A 12284-nucleotide genomic window follows, 5' to 3' on the forward strand; every position below is an offset into this window, starting at 1 on the left:
AAGCCCAAATATAAAGAAGGGAAGCCCTAATGAAGTGTGACAATTTACATTAGCCTTTGGACTAGAGCAGTCCAAATGGTCCATTTTGTTACTCCAACAAAAACACGGCAACTCATAAAATTCCTTCAGGAAGAAACTTTGTATCATTTTGTGTCTTTGATTTTGCCGGGCAGGTTTAGGCAATCCTGGTCGCACGAGTCCCAGATGAAAACTGTTCTCAATCAAAGGATGTGATGTCACTTAATTGTGGGCGGAGTCTGCTGCTATAAAAGGTCACCAAGCTCTACTCAAGCAGTGTGCATCTGCTGGCAGAACAGAGTGCACCTTCTGGAACCAAATCCCGCACCTTCATAGTCTTACTTTGTTTCACCTGGAGGTTGAAGTATGAGCTGGAAGAACTTTGTGCTACCCCTGGTTCTGCTCACCTTGTGGGGCCTCCAGGAGGAAGGTGTGCAAGCATGTAGCTGTTTTCCAACTCATCCGCAGCAGTTGTACTGCCAAGCAGATGTTGTCGGTAAGTTGAATGAGCCTAAATGATTTATTTTGCTTTTTCCTTCTAAAATGGCTCCTTTTTTGGTTTGACTGCACCTTCTAGTCATCAAGGCAAAGATTGTTGGTGTGATGCCTGGAGAGCAAGGCAAAAATAGACTCACCAAATATGACATCAAACAAATAAAGGTGAGACCCTTAACATTATGTAACTTTTCAGCTTAGACACAAATTGCAATTTCTTTTTCAGACCTTCAAGGGTCCGATGCAGTTTTTCGATGCCATCTACACTGGAGCCAACTCTGCATTATGTGGCGTCAGTCTGACCGAGGGCACTGAATATCTTCTCATGGGTATAAAACGCTAGCTACCATACAAAACAGTCAATTAAGACTACTTTTTAACTAGTCATGTGACTTTCCTCTCTCATCCCATAACAGGTAGACTGCACTTGGATGGCAGTCTGCATCTCTCCCTGTGTGACTTCTATCAGCCACTGGAGGCCTTGAGCAACATTCAAAAACATCTTCTGTACCACTATGGAAAGGGCTGCGTTTGCATGGTAGGAACGCAACTGCTGGATTAGCATTAGCGGTTGCTTCTGACTAAATCCCCTTGGTCACCAACAGATCAGATCCTGCTTCACATACCCGTGCTGCATGAGTGGCCCGACGGAATGTTTGTGGACTGATTTCCTACCCGGGAAGGTGGGCAATCGTGTCCAGGCTCAAAACTACACTTGCGTCAAGATGAGTGATGGCTGTTGTGCTTGGCACCAGCCGGCTATCTATGCCCAAAATGGACACCCGGCTGTGAAAGGATAATTATTTGAAATAAAAAATGAATTGAATCAATGCAATGTTTCTTTTTATTCCTGATGACTTGGAATTGGTGAACTCAAAGTACCCAAATTTGTGGTTGGTCAGTGTGAGCTGGCTTGATGGCTATTATACCTTGCAAACACAGCCTAATTCTGTACTGACCCAAACTTTGAGAGTCTCATTAAAGTGGCTCATGAGTGATTGCCTGTCCAAAACCACAATCATGAACTTGTCCTTCAAGAGTCAGCAATTTAGCTCATCTGTTTTGATTTAATTTGATCTGCATGTTTGGAAAAAAGTTGTGGTTTTAAGTTTGCACCAAATCACTAAAGTGAAATTTGTGTTCAAAAAGTGACTAAACTCTTGTAATTCACAAAGCTTGTATACAAAACTTCAAATTAATTTAACACAGAAGGAAATGTCAAGATATAAACGATAAAGATCAAATGGAAGAGGGAGATGTGATCCTTGATAAACATGTAGGAAAGTTTGTAATCGTAAATTAGCTTTTGATCTTGTACAGTTACATACGGAGGAAAAGAAATTGATCAAAAAATATTTATTTGGAAAATTGAATCTGAGTCATTTGTGGGTATTTATTTATAGGAAACCACTTTAATTTGGTTTGTAATTAAAGTCTCAAGAGAAAGCAATCATCAATCAGTGCATGCAGGTCATGTTGCTTAATTGTGGGCGGAGCCTGCCCCTATAAAAAGGCCCTCGTCGCCCTCACCACAATCAGAGCCGAGCTCCTGTTCTGACACAACTGAGCTGGTCTTCTAGGTTACCGGACTGCTAGCACAACTAAATTCTTCTCATTATTGTTTTGACTTTTCCCTGAAGGCTCAAAGATGAGTTGGAAGAACTTTGTGCTACCCCTGCTGCTGCTCACCTTGTGGGGCCTCCAGGACGAAGGAGCGCAAGCCTGCAGTTGTTTCCCGATTCATCCACAGCAGTTGTATTGCCAATCCAATGTTGTCGGTAAGTTGAAAGGGACTCCGCTCTCATTGACTTTTTGACTTGATATTTTGTCTTGGTAGTCATCAAGGTAAAAGTTATTGGAGTGAGTCCTAGTGAGCAGGGCGGAGTCCAACCCAAGAAGTATGCCATCAAACACATGAAGGTGAGCAACTCTAGATTTTAATTTCATGCATGCAAATCGGATGTCAATCTAACTTTTTGTATTTCAGACCTTCAAGGGAGCTGAAAGGCATTTTGTTTCACTTTTAACTGGACCCAACTCGGCTGCATGTGGAGCCTCTCTCACCAAGGGTGTTGAATACGTGCTCATGGGTATTAAAAGTTTTTAAAGTCAAACTATTAAACGTCATTTTTAGGCTGTAAAATATTTTGTCTTCTGCTATTCCAGCCAGGCTACACTCTGACGGCTCTCTGCACATCTCCCTGTGTGACTTCTATCATCCGTGGGATTCTTTGAGCCCCGCCCAGAAGAACCTGTTGTACCGCTACGGAGAAGGCTGCGATTGTGAGGTAGGAACTGCTTGGGGTCGTTAGCATTGGAGCTATGAGTTAATGGTGTCCTTGGTTATCCACAGATCAAGCCATGCTACTCCTACCCGTGCTGCAATACCAAGCCGACAGAATGCCTATGGACGGATTTCCTCCCGGGAAAGATGAGCAGTCACGAGCAGGCCCGAAACTACGCTTGTCTCAAGACGAGTGATGGTTGTTGTGACTGGTGCAAGGGAACTACTACGATGCGCCAATATAAATAAACGACCTTATAAGGATATAAATTCAAAATAAAAATGGTTGAAATAAAGATTGCTCTTGGTGTTTTCTTAAAGATTGCTCTTGGTGTTTTCTTAAAGATGAGTAGAAGACTAATGGTGGAACATTTAGTGGTTGTATAAATTGGGCAATTCTAAAATTGTATAACCCAACAGGGCAACTCATTTGTCCAATTCTGAGTTAGCTGAAGTTTGTATATCAATGATTAAAACTTATCAAGCACTGCAATGACAGCCTGTGGAATAATCTACTTGTCTGATTTCATATAAAATTGCTTATGAAGTATAAAAGCCTCTCAAACAGATTTTACCTGGGAGTACCCAAACTATACATTAAAATATTTAAGTATCCTTGAAATGATAAAACAAAACTCAGTTACATATTAAAAGAAAACATGTGGGAAATCAATTTGAAATTACAGAATCTGTAGTGTTAGTCATTATCAGTGCTTATAAAAAATAGAGAAATTGAATAGATTTTTGTATCCCAACTATTTGGTGGTTGTCCAATTTTGCTGTACAAAAATTGCATGTGCTATTTTTTTTTAAAATAGTACATATGTAAGATACATGAAATAGATGAGTATACATCAATAAATTCTTATATGCCGGAGTAGTCACACAGACAAATCAAATATCCAATGAGAAGCTACAATGTAACCTTATACAAACATTTGTACATTTCTTTTTTTGATGCGTACAGCTAGATACATCAAATATATTTAATATGTGCATATAACTTGATAGGGAACTGTGTTAATTTGGTTTTTGATGAAAATCTCAGGTGAAAAAAAATCATCAAAGACTGCGTGCAGGTGATGGTGCTTAATTGTGGGCGGAGTCTAACCCTATAAAAAGACCCACAACACCTCCAAGTTCATTAGAGCGAACCTGCTGGTGTGCCCCAACTGAGCTATTTGTCTGGAACGCCAACGTGTTTACTCACCGGAATACTTTTGAAGGTCCTAAAATGAGCTTGAAGAACTTTGTGCTACCCCTGCTGCTACTTTTTGCCTTGTGGGGACTTCAAGAAGAAGGAGCCCAAGCCTGCACCTGTTCACCGATGCATCCTCAGCAGTTGTACTGTCAAGATCACATCATCGGTATGTTGAAAGGGTTTTCGAAATGGCTTCCACCATTGCGCTATTTGGTGTTGATAATTTGTTTTTCTAGTTATCAAGGCCAAGGTTGTTGGGGTGGTACCTGGCGACACAGCTAATGGTGGACTCGCCAAGTATGAAATCAAACACCTGAAGGTGAGATGCCTCATATGTTTGCACTTAAAATAAATAAACAGTTTTTATTTTTTTTTCAGACCCTCAAGGGTGCTAAGAAAGTCTTTAGTGCCATTCAAACTCCACCCTACACTGCAACATGTGGAATCACTCTGACCCCCGGCGTTGAATATCTTTTTATGGGTATCTAATTTTTAGGCCATCAAAGTGTTTAGTTGGCTTAGCAATGTTCTGACACTTCCACATCTTCTAATACAGGCAGACTGGAGTCTGACAATCTGCACGTGTCCCTTTGTGAATTCCATCAACCGTGGAATGACTTGAGCATCACGCAAAAGCATCTTCTGTACCGCTACGGAGAAGGCTGCACCTGCACGGTAGCAACACCACCATAACTGTTTCTAGCATTCCAGATATGTGGGCTCATAACTTCCCGGTCACCCACAGATCAAGTCCTGCCTCTCCCTCCCGTGCTGCATGACCAGCACGACCGAGTGCCTGTGGACAGACTACCTGCCGAAAAAGAAGGCTGTTCATTACCAGGCCGAAAACTACGCTTGCATCAAGATGAAGGACGGCTGTTGCGCCTGGGACAAGCCAGCTGTCTCACTATAACTGATCAATGGCCTTGATTTTAAATAAAATGTGTTAAATCGAAGTTTGATTATGGTGATTTCATGTGAGCTGACGGCAAACTTTTTTTTTTTTCATATTGTGCTAAAGGCACACCAATGTGAGTGAAACTAGAAGAAACTTTGTTCCAAGTGAATGTAAATAAGTGGATATTAAGGTCCAGGGTAAGACCTGTATTGTGTACATTTTAAAACAGAAACTTGAGTGAAATTTAAATTTGAATAAAATGGTCAACAAAAATTAAACTTTAACACTACTAAAAAAACTTTCTACTAAATTGTTAACTACATTTTTAGCTCTAGGTAAAGGTGTGTTGGGCAAATTTTAAAATATGAATAAAGTTAATTTAAATCTGAGTATCTCAAAAGGATGAACTGAGGATAAATATTGTGTAATGAATGGTGACAGTTTACGTTTTAAGGGAAAACCTGGTTGGATAAAACCATTTAATCAGAAATCATTCATTTTTATTGCTGAATAAAATGTCAGATGTTTATGACATTTCTTTTTTTTCCCCAGCTTGGTTCAAATATATATACAATATATTGACTATAGGCATATCATTTCATAGGAGACCACTTCCATTTGGTTGGTAATGAAAATGTCAGGTGAAAACAGTCGTCATTCATTGTGTGCAGGTAATGGTGCCTAATTGTGGGCGGAGCCTAACCCTATAAAAAGACCCACATCACTCACTGGTTTACCACAACTGAGCTCCTTTTGTGGAACTGCATCCTGGTTGCTAGTTGAGTTGTGCGGCCCTGAAGGGTCAAAATGAGCTGGAAGAACTTTGTGCTTCCCTTGGTGCTTCTCGCCCTGTGGGGCCTCCAAGAAGAAGGAGCGCAAGCCTGCACCTGTTTACCAAAGCATCCTCAGCAAACGTTTTGTGAAAACAATGTTGTCGGTAAGTTGAGTCAGACACTCCTTTCAGCCATGATTTGTTTTTTATATTTTAAAAAATGGGTTTAATTGACCAAATCTGTTCCTAATAATTTGTTTTTTAAGTTATCCAGGCCAAGGTTGTTGGTGTGGAGCCTGGCAACTCCACTTTGGGTGGCCTCACCAAATATTCCATCAAGCACATGAGGGTGAGATGGGTCAAATTTGTCTGTTAATTTTTTTTTTTATATATATATATAACTTGTTTTTCAGACTTTCAAGGGTGCTGAGAAGCACTACCATACCATTTACACTGCACCCGACATTGCAGCATGTGGAGTCGTTCTGACCAAAGACACTAAATATCTTCTCATGGGTATAAAATGTTCAAATATTTCCCAAAATAAGCTTTTACGCTTGAGAGGCGTCTTGACCTGAAGATATTCTGAGATTTATTCATTCTTCCTCTGTCTTTGCAGGCAGACTGCAGCCCGACGGCTCTCTGCGTGTCTCGTCGTGTGACTACATTCGGCCGTGGGAGTCCATGAGCAGCTCTCAGAGGTTTCTGATGTACCGCTACGGATATGGCTGCGATTGCACGGTACAAAATGGCTTCCAAATTAATGTCGAATATTTGTGTGAACACGTTTTAATGTGTCACCCACAGATTAAGTCGTGCTTCTCCTATCCATGCTGCATGGCTGGCCCGAAGGAGTGCGTATGGACTGACCTCCTGCCGGGAAAGCTGAACAAACTTGACCAGGCCCGAAACTACGCTTGCGTTAAGACCAGTGATGACTCTTGTGACTGGAACATGCCAATTGTCCTTGATAATGAATAAACCCCCTTGAAATAATAAAAATTATATACTCATCAATGATATGTTTTCTCTATGGTGGTTTACACATTTTTTTTTTCTGTCTAGTCTATCAATGTTGGGTTTAAAGCACTCTAGGTTGGTGAGTTTTTGTTTTACTTTTTTGGGTGGTGGAGTCTACAGTGTGGTGTTATAAACATTTTAATTTCCACCAAAACTGTCAGACATCTTCCCACTTCCGCTGAATTTAATTTAAATTAGTCAAAAGTTACTCTTGGGTTGATAGATGCGCATTAATATTGTATAAATGCTCTGAATTACAACATGGAGTTTACAGATTTCTAATTATATCATACCACTAGAGGGAGACAAAGAGCTACGCTTTGAGAATCACCTCCATCTTTACTTTTTTTTCTTCACTACATCTTGAGTCAGTCTTCTGAGAGACTGCCGAGGCAGCAATATTTCAGGATTTGAGAAGCTCCCCGATGCTGCACCCCTACCCCCGAGTTTGATAAAATACTGACTACAAAATAAAAACTTGCCACAAGTGTCAGCAGTAAAGTTTTTGCTATTTTCAATTCCCGCAGTTATGAGTCAAGTTGATTAGATAGATTGATTGACAGTCATTATATCCAAGTGATGTGACTTTGCTTAATTGTGGGCGGAGCTTGCAGCTATATTAAGGCTCTGTGACCTCTGAACTCAAACAGAGCAAACCAGCTACTGTCAGTAACACAGAGACCCACTTATTTTAAACCTCAACACTGTTTGGTTCTCTTTCTGCTTTGATTTTGTCGCTCTGAATGATCAGTGATGGTCCAGCAAGTGACGAGCTTCTTGCTACCTTTTGTGCTGCTGTTGTGTTTGTGGCAGCTACAGGAAGGAGTGCAAGCCTGCAATTGCCTGGCACGGCATCCGCAGCAGGTGTTTTGCCAAAATGATGTTGGTATGTTGGAGATTTCAGGTCAAATTTGAGTCTAAAATTATAACAAAATGGCAGTGAAATGACTTTTAAGAGGCTTTTAAGTGACTGCAAACAAGCTAGCAATTTGACTTGGTTAATTACGGATGGTGTTTTCAATTAAGAGTGTTAATTTGTCATAAAATGGCTGACAAAAACACTTGGGTATAGTTTTAAGCTAGCAGGTTACCTTTTGAGGCCATTACTAGTGAATTACTTCTTTTGTGGCCCAATGACTTTAATTGTGCTAATAGCTTTAATTGCAGTGATTAACTGTTCTGTTGAAACCTGATTTCATTGGCTTGGGAATTTGCTGCTATCTTGCAGTCTTTGAAATATTTCAAAATGCTTTCCAGTTATCAGGGCGAAGGTTGTTGGAAGGAAGGATGACCCTCGCCATGGCCTTATTCAATATAACATCAAACAGACCAAGGTAGTATCAATACAAATGTATTGATTTCTTTTTTTATATGCAAATTCAATTCAACTCCTCCCTCCAGATGTTCAAGGGCCCTAAAAAAGATTTTAATGCCATCTACACTGCATCCAACGCTGCAGCATGTGGAGTCAAACTGACAAAAGGCACCACGTATCTCCTCATGGGTAAATAAAATATAGATGTAAACCTTTGCTCGCTATGCTGAAGTCTTGCGTAACATTTTTTGTGACTTGAGAGGTTGATCATGTTGTTGACGTTGCTTTTCAATGATTGCCCAATTTCCTCATCTTCTGCCATTACAGCAAAACGAGACTCCGACGGCTTGCTGCGTATCACTTTGTGTGACTTCTTTCAGCAGTGGAAGGCCTTGAGTGACGGGCAAACGAGCCTATTGCGGCACTATGAAATGAGCTGTGATTGCACGGTACGATTATTATTTTTTGTTGTTGTGACAGCTAGTCTTGGCTCTGTCATCCTTTTGAACAAAAACAGTTTTTGGAAACAGTAGTCTCTCAACAGTGTATATAAAGATAATTCCAAATATGAAATTCCTGTCTTTCAGATTAAGCTTTGCCCCTCCCTCCCATGCGGCATCAGCAGCCCGACAGAGTGCTTGTGGACCGACTTCCTGCCGATCAAGTTGGCTTCCGGCGAGCAGACCAAAAACTTTGCTTGTGTTAAGAAAGGCTACGGCCATTGTGCTTGGTTTAGGGGGGCTGGCTCACCCACTTATTCAAAATAGAAAGAATATTGAAAACAAAATTCTGACTACTTTTGCTTTTATAGTACCGTATTTTCCGGACTATAAGGTGCACCGGACTATAATGCACACCTTTCATGAATGGCCCGTTTTAAAACTTTGTCCTTATATAAGGCGCACCGGACTATAAAGCACACCATTAATGCATCATGTCAGATTTTTCATCCAAATCAAGTCATTCTCAATTTTATCTTTTTTAAATTTAGGAATTTGGTCCATATATAAGGCGCACTGTCGGCTTTTGAGAAAATTTTAGGTTTTTAGGCGCGCCTTATAGTCCGGAAAATACGGTACTGTTGACAAACTTGCTTTAAACTTTGCAATCGGGCAAAACGAGCACCAAGTCATTACTTTTGCTTGCTAAACTGAGGCCTCATAAGTCACTGTGTCGCTTGTGACCGTGCTAAGGAAGTTAAAAAAAAAAAGATGGCAGCATAAAGGTGGGAGTCAGAACAGATGAGTGTGGCAGCGACGCTAATGCGAGCTCTACGTGTGAAACCTCAGTCTGGGTGAGCTTCCTGATTAAACAATGATTTATAGGCCTGCTGGAGCCTCGCTGCAATCCGGCCCTGCAATGAGATTCTTTCTCGTGCCGGTGAAACATCTCAGGAGCATTTCCTGACTGGACAATGTGTGGTTCAGTAGTAGTTAGCGTTTAATGCTATCATGATGGCGCTGGCGTCATGTGGATGCCAATTTGTCTTCCTCACAGGCAAGGCTGGTTGGCTTCCTGGAATAAAGATATGTTTTGGGATGTGAAATGGAAGCTTTTGACTCAATCGAGCATAAGAACCATGATGAATAATTAGATTTGTTGTCAATTTAAAAAGGTTACTTTTCTGGTGTCATGAAAATTCGCAATTAGCATATAATGTGGGCTTTTTTTTAGCTAAAAAAAATATATGTACTTGTGAGATTCCTAATTAGCACCGCACTCGGTCGAGTAATCTTTCAAGTGGCTTCAAACGTCGTGGCCGCATCAAGTTGAGCTTTGCTAGGAGGAAGATTTCAGCAATTAATTGACAAAATGTTTTTCTCTTAGTGTGGACTTCACGCATTCTCCATTTGAGTCGTAGCCATGTTTACTTGATCTTTTTTCATGCTTCTGTCTAAAACCATCTATCTGAGCATCGAAGTGTTGGAATGGATATGGTCTTTGTCGAAATACAGAAAACGGAACAATTTATTTGTCAAAATATGATATTGAGAACCAAGGGTTGTTACCATGACTGCGGGAGAAGCGGCAAACAAAGCATGATCTCAAGCTTTAAAATAAAAGAAAGAAAATGATGCTCCAGATCCATTATTCTGTGGGTTGCCATGGCCACCGCCAAGCAACCACTCCTATCCCCCCTCTCTCCAGATAAGAACATCCATTGATGGTCGATTCCTGCGGGATGACAACAGTGCGGGTGAAAGCAAATGAGATGTAGCGCAGCACCGGGAAAGATTTAAATGTAAATTATGATTGCGGTAAAAATTCAGAGCAGCCTACAAAAAAATATATATATTTCTCATTCTTCAATAATAGATTATCTTGCAGGATATAGATTCATTGTCCTCTTTGTAATACAATTAGGTAAATAAAGGGATGGGTTTACCAGTAATTAACCTTGAGTGGCTGATCATCATCATTATGCAGCATCTGAACAGCATACTTAGCGAGTTAATTATTCACAAACTTTCATTACAAATGTGTCCCTGCTTAACATTCCCGATCCAGACGCAAACTTTTCAAAACTTTTTAAATGACATACTTTCATGTATTTATAAAAGCAACCACACAACTTTGCCCCCACTAGCTTAATGCTAACAATAATGGGAGACGCCATAGGCAGGCTAACCAAATAGCCTTTTATATACTAAAATAGTTGAGCTCAAGTTAGGAGGAACACAAATAGAAAATATGTCAATACTCATGGGTATATATTCTTTATCCTCTGCAAAGAATGACTAATATCAACTGAATTGAAGCAAGGAATGCCACATATAAAGTTTAATTTCTTGACATTCTATTTGATGATGTCATGGACTACATCTTGACAGAAATGTGAAGGATCACGTGACAAAATGTGATACCTTGTTCCTGTTTGGTTTGCGTATTGTGTTCCAATTGACTTAATGAGCATTGATGGGCGGAGTCTTTGCATTGGTGGGCGGAGTCTCCTTGTTGCACACCTGCTGACCAGGTGTGGCGGAATGGAGATTTCAGACTATTCCGACTGTTCATGTCCATTTGTCGTCCACTTGCTGCTTCCATTTTAAGGTAAGTGCAGCTGCTTCCTGTTGTTTCTTGCTGTGTATTTTGATTGAATGTTTGTTTTTTGGCGATGGCGCCATCCACGCCCTTTTGGCTATTTTTTGTTGTTGTTGCATTGTTTGTTGCATTTGTTCAGTCACGTTGGACGTGGTCCCTTGGGGATTGGGGTCGGGGCTTTAACCTTCACTCAGGCTACTTGGAAAGTGCTGTCAAGGCAAACAGCAGGATCATTGCAGATCTTTTTTTTTTTTTTTGACGGGACATTGAGATGCTCAGCGGACAGCAGCGAGCGATGCTATTTGCCCGGCTTGTGGTCCCCTATTGTGAGGAGACAAAAGTAAGCGATGCAAAAAGAAGCGCTTTTTGATTTAAACAGATCGGGCTAAATGTCAGCAGCAATTAGCTAACAGTGAGGTAGCGAGGTAGCCTGCTGTGTCTGTGGCCTTTGAGCGGTGCTTGACTTTTTGCACTTGTTGCATAGATAAGAAAAAGAAGATGGAAAAAAGCAGCAGGAACTATTTGCCTTCACTATTATTAGTCTCAGTGTGTTACTGGAACCTGCATAGCTGAACAAGTGGTATGTATAAAATATAGTTAAAAAATTGCACTGAACTTGAGCATGGGTGTAAAAAAAAATCAATTTGCACTGACAGCACTTTTTTAACTCATTCACTACCATTGACGGCTATAGACGTCAAATATCTATTTTGACTAGGCTGGCAGTGAATGAGGAAAATAATGTTGTGTCCCCAACAAGGCTTTCTTCTTTGTCTTTTAAAATGACAACACAATGCATCCAGACATGATTACGCATGCAACAAACCGGCAGCGGCATTTTATACAAACGCTTAATTTCAAATTAATCCCACTAGCGACGTGATTACAGGAAAGCACCGTCGTGGTGTTCTCTGCAGGATTTAGCTGAAAGTTAATTTACTTTGGCGCGCCGTCACGCCGCTGTTCATTTGCAAAGCGACTCCCTTTGCGTCCCCCCCCACCCCCCCATCACGTAAATGTCAGACAGTTACACTCCACCATTAATGAAATCATTTGGTCGTTTGGAGTCAGTGCGTCTCGTGTTTCGTTTAAGCCTCGTGAGGAAACGGGTTTGGCCTGAAGGAACCCAGATGAACATATTAAATCATCCGTTTGTTTTCTTCACACCGCTGAAGATGGATAGGAAATCTCTCCTTATTAAATAATGTCCTCTGATACTGCATCGCGTTTCGCTACAAA

At 40.8% G+C, this 12284-nt stretch overlaps 5 protein-coding genes across 5 annotated transcripts; all 5 read left to right on the forward strand.

Moving 5' to 3' along the window:
- The first annotated feature begins 283 nt into the window (after positions 1-283).
- Positions 284-1343, forward strand: LOC125983905 (metalloproteinase inhibitor 2-like). The gene is made up of 5 exons (XM_049745632.2): positions 284-514; positions 596-678; positions 740-842; positions 930-1051; positions 1119-1343. The coding sequence occupies exons 1-5, from the start codon at positions 385-387 to the stop codon at positions 1311-1313; spliced, it is 633 nt and encodes a 210-aa protein (XP_049601589.1). The 5' UTR covers positions 284-384; the 3' UTR covers positions 1314-1343.
- Positions 1344-2033: 690 nt separating this feature from the next.
- On the forward strand, positions 2034-3093 carry LOC125983910 (metalloproteinase inhibitor 2-like). Its single transcript, XM_049745637.1, has 5 exons — positions 2034-2291; positions 2351-2433; positions 2501-2603; positions 2680-2801; positions 2867-3093. The coding sequence occupies exons 1-5, from the start codon at positions 2162-2164 to the stop codon at positions 3044-3046; spliced, it is 618 nt and encodes a 205-aa protein (XP_049601594.1). The 5' UTR covers positions 2034-2161; the 3' UTR covers positions 3047-3093.
- An 836-nt stretch (positions 3094-3929) lies between these two features.
- LOC125983916 (metalloproteinase inhibitor 2-like) lies at positions 3930-4954 on the forward strand. Its single transcript, XM_049745643.1, has 5 exons — positions 3930-4164; positions 4235-4317; positions 4377-4479; positions 4555-4673; positions 4744-4954. The coding sequence occupies exons 1-5, from the start codon at positions 4032-4034 to the stop codon at positions 4909-4911; spliced, it is 606 nt and encodes a 201-aa protein (XP_049601600.1). The 5' UTR covers positions 3930-4031; the 3' UTR covers positions 4912-4954.
- A 672-nt stretch (positions 4955-5626) lies between these two features.
- LOC125983915 (metalloproteinase inhibitor 2-like) lies at positions 5627-6685 on the forward strand. Its single transcript, XM_049745641.1, has 5 exons — positions 5627-5833; positions 5935-6017; positions 6082-6184; positions 6288-6409; positions 6476-6685. The coding sequence occupies exons 1-5, from the start codon at positions 5704-5706 to the stop codon at positions 6647-6649; spliced, it is 612 nt and encodes a 203-aa protein (XP_049601598.1). The 5' UTR covers positions 5627-5703; the 3' UTR covers positions 6650-6685.
- A 629-nt stretch (positions 6686-7314) lies between these two features.
- LOC125983911 (metalloproteinase inhibitor 2-like) lies at positions 7315-8799 on the forward strand. The gene is made up of 5 exons (XM_049745638.1): positions 7315-7574; positions 7946-8022; positions 8090-8192; positions 8331-8452; positions 8591-8799. The coding sequence occupies exons 1-5, from the start codon at positions 7442-7444 to the stop codon at positions 8768-8770; spliced, it is 615 nt and encodes a 204-aa protein (XP_049601595.1). The 5' UTR covers positions 7315-7441; the 3' UTR covers positions 8771-8799.
- Positions 8800-12284: the final 3485 nt, after the last annotated feature.

The sequence above is a fragment of the Syngnathus scovelli genome, chromosome 16 (assembly GCF_024217435.2).
Source record: "Syngnathus scovelli strain Florida chromosome 16, RoL_Ssco_1.2, whole genome shotgun sequence".
Classification (NCBI taxonomy): domain Eukaryota; kingdom Metazoa; phylum Chordata; class Actinopteri; order Syngnathiformes; family Syngnathidae; genus Syngnathus; species Syngnathus scovelli.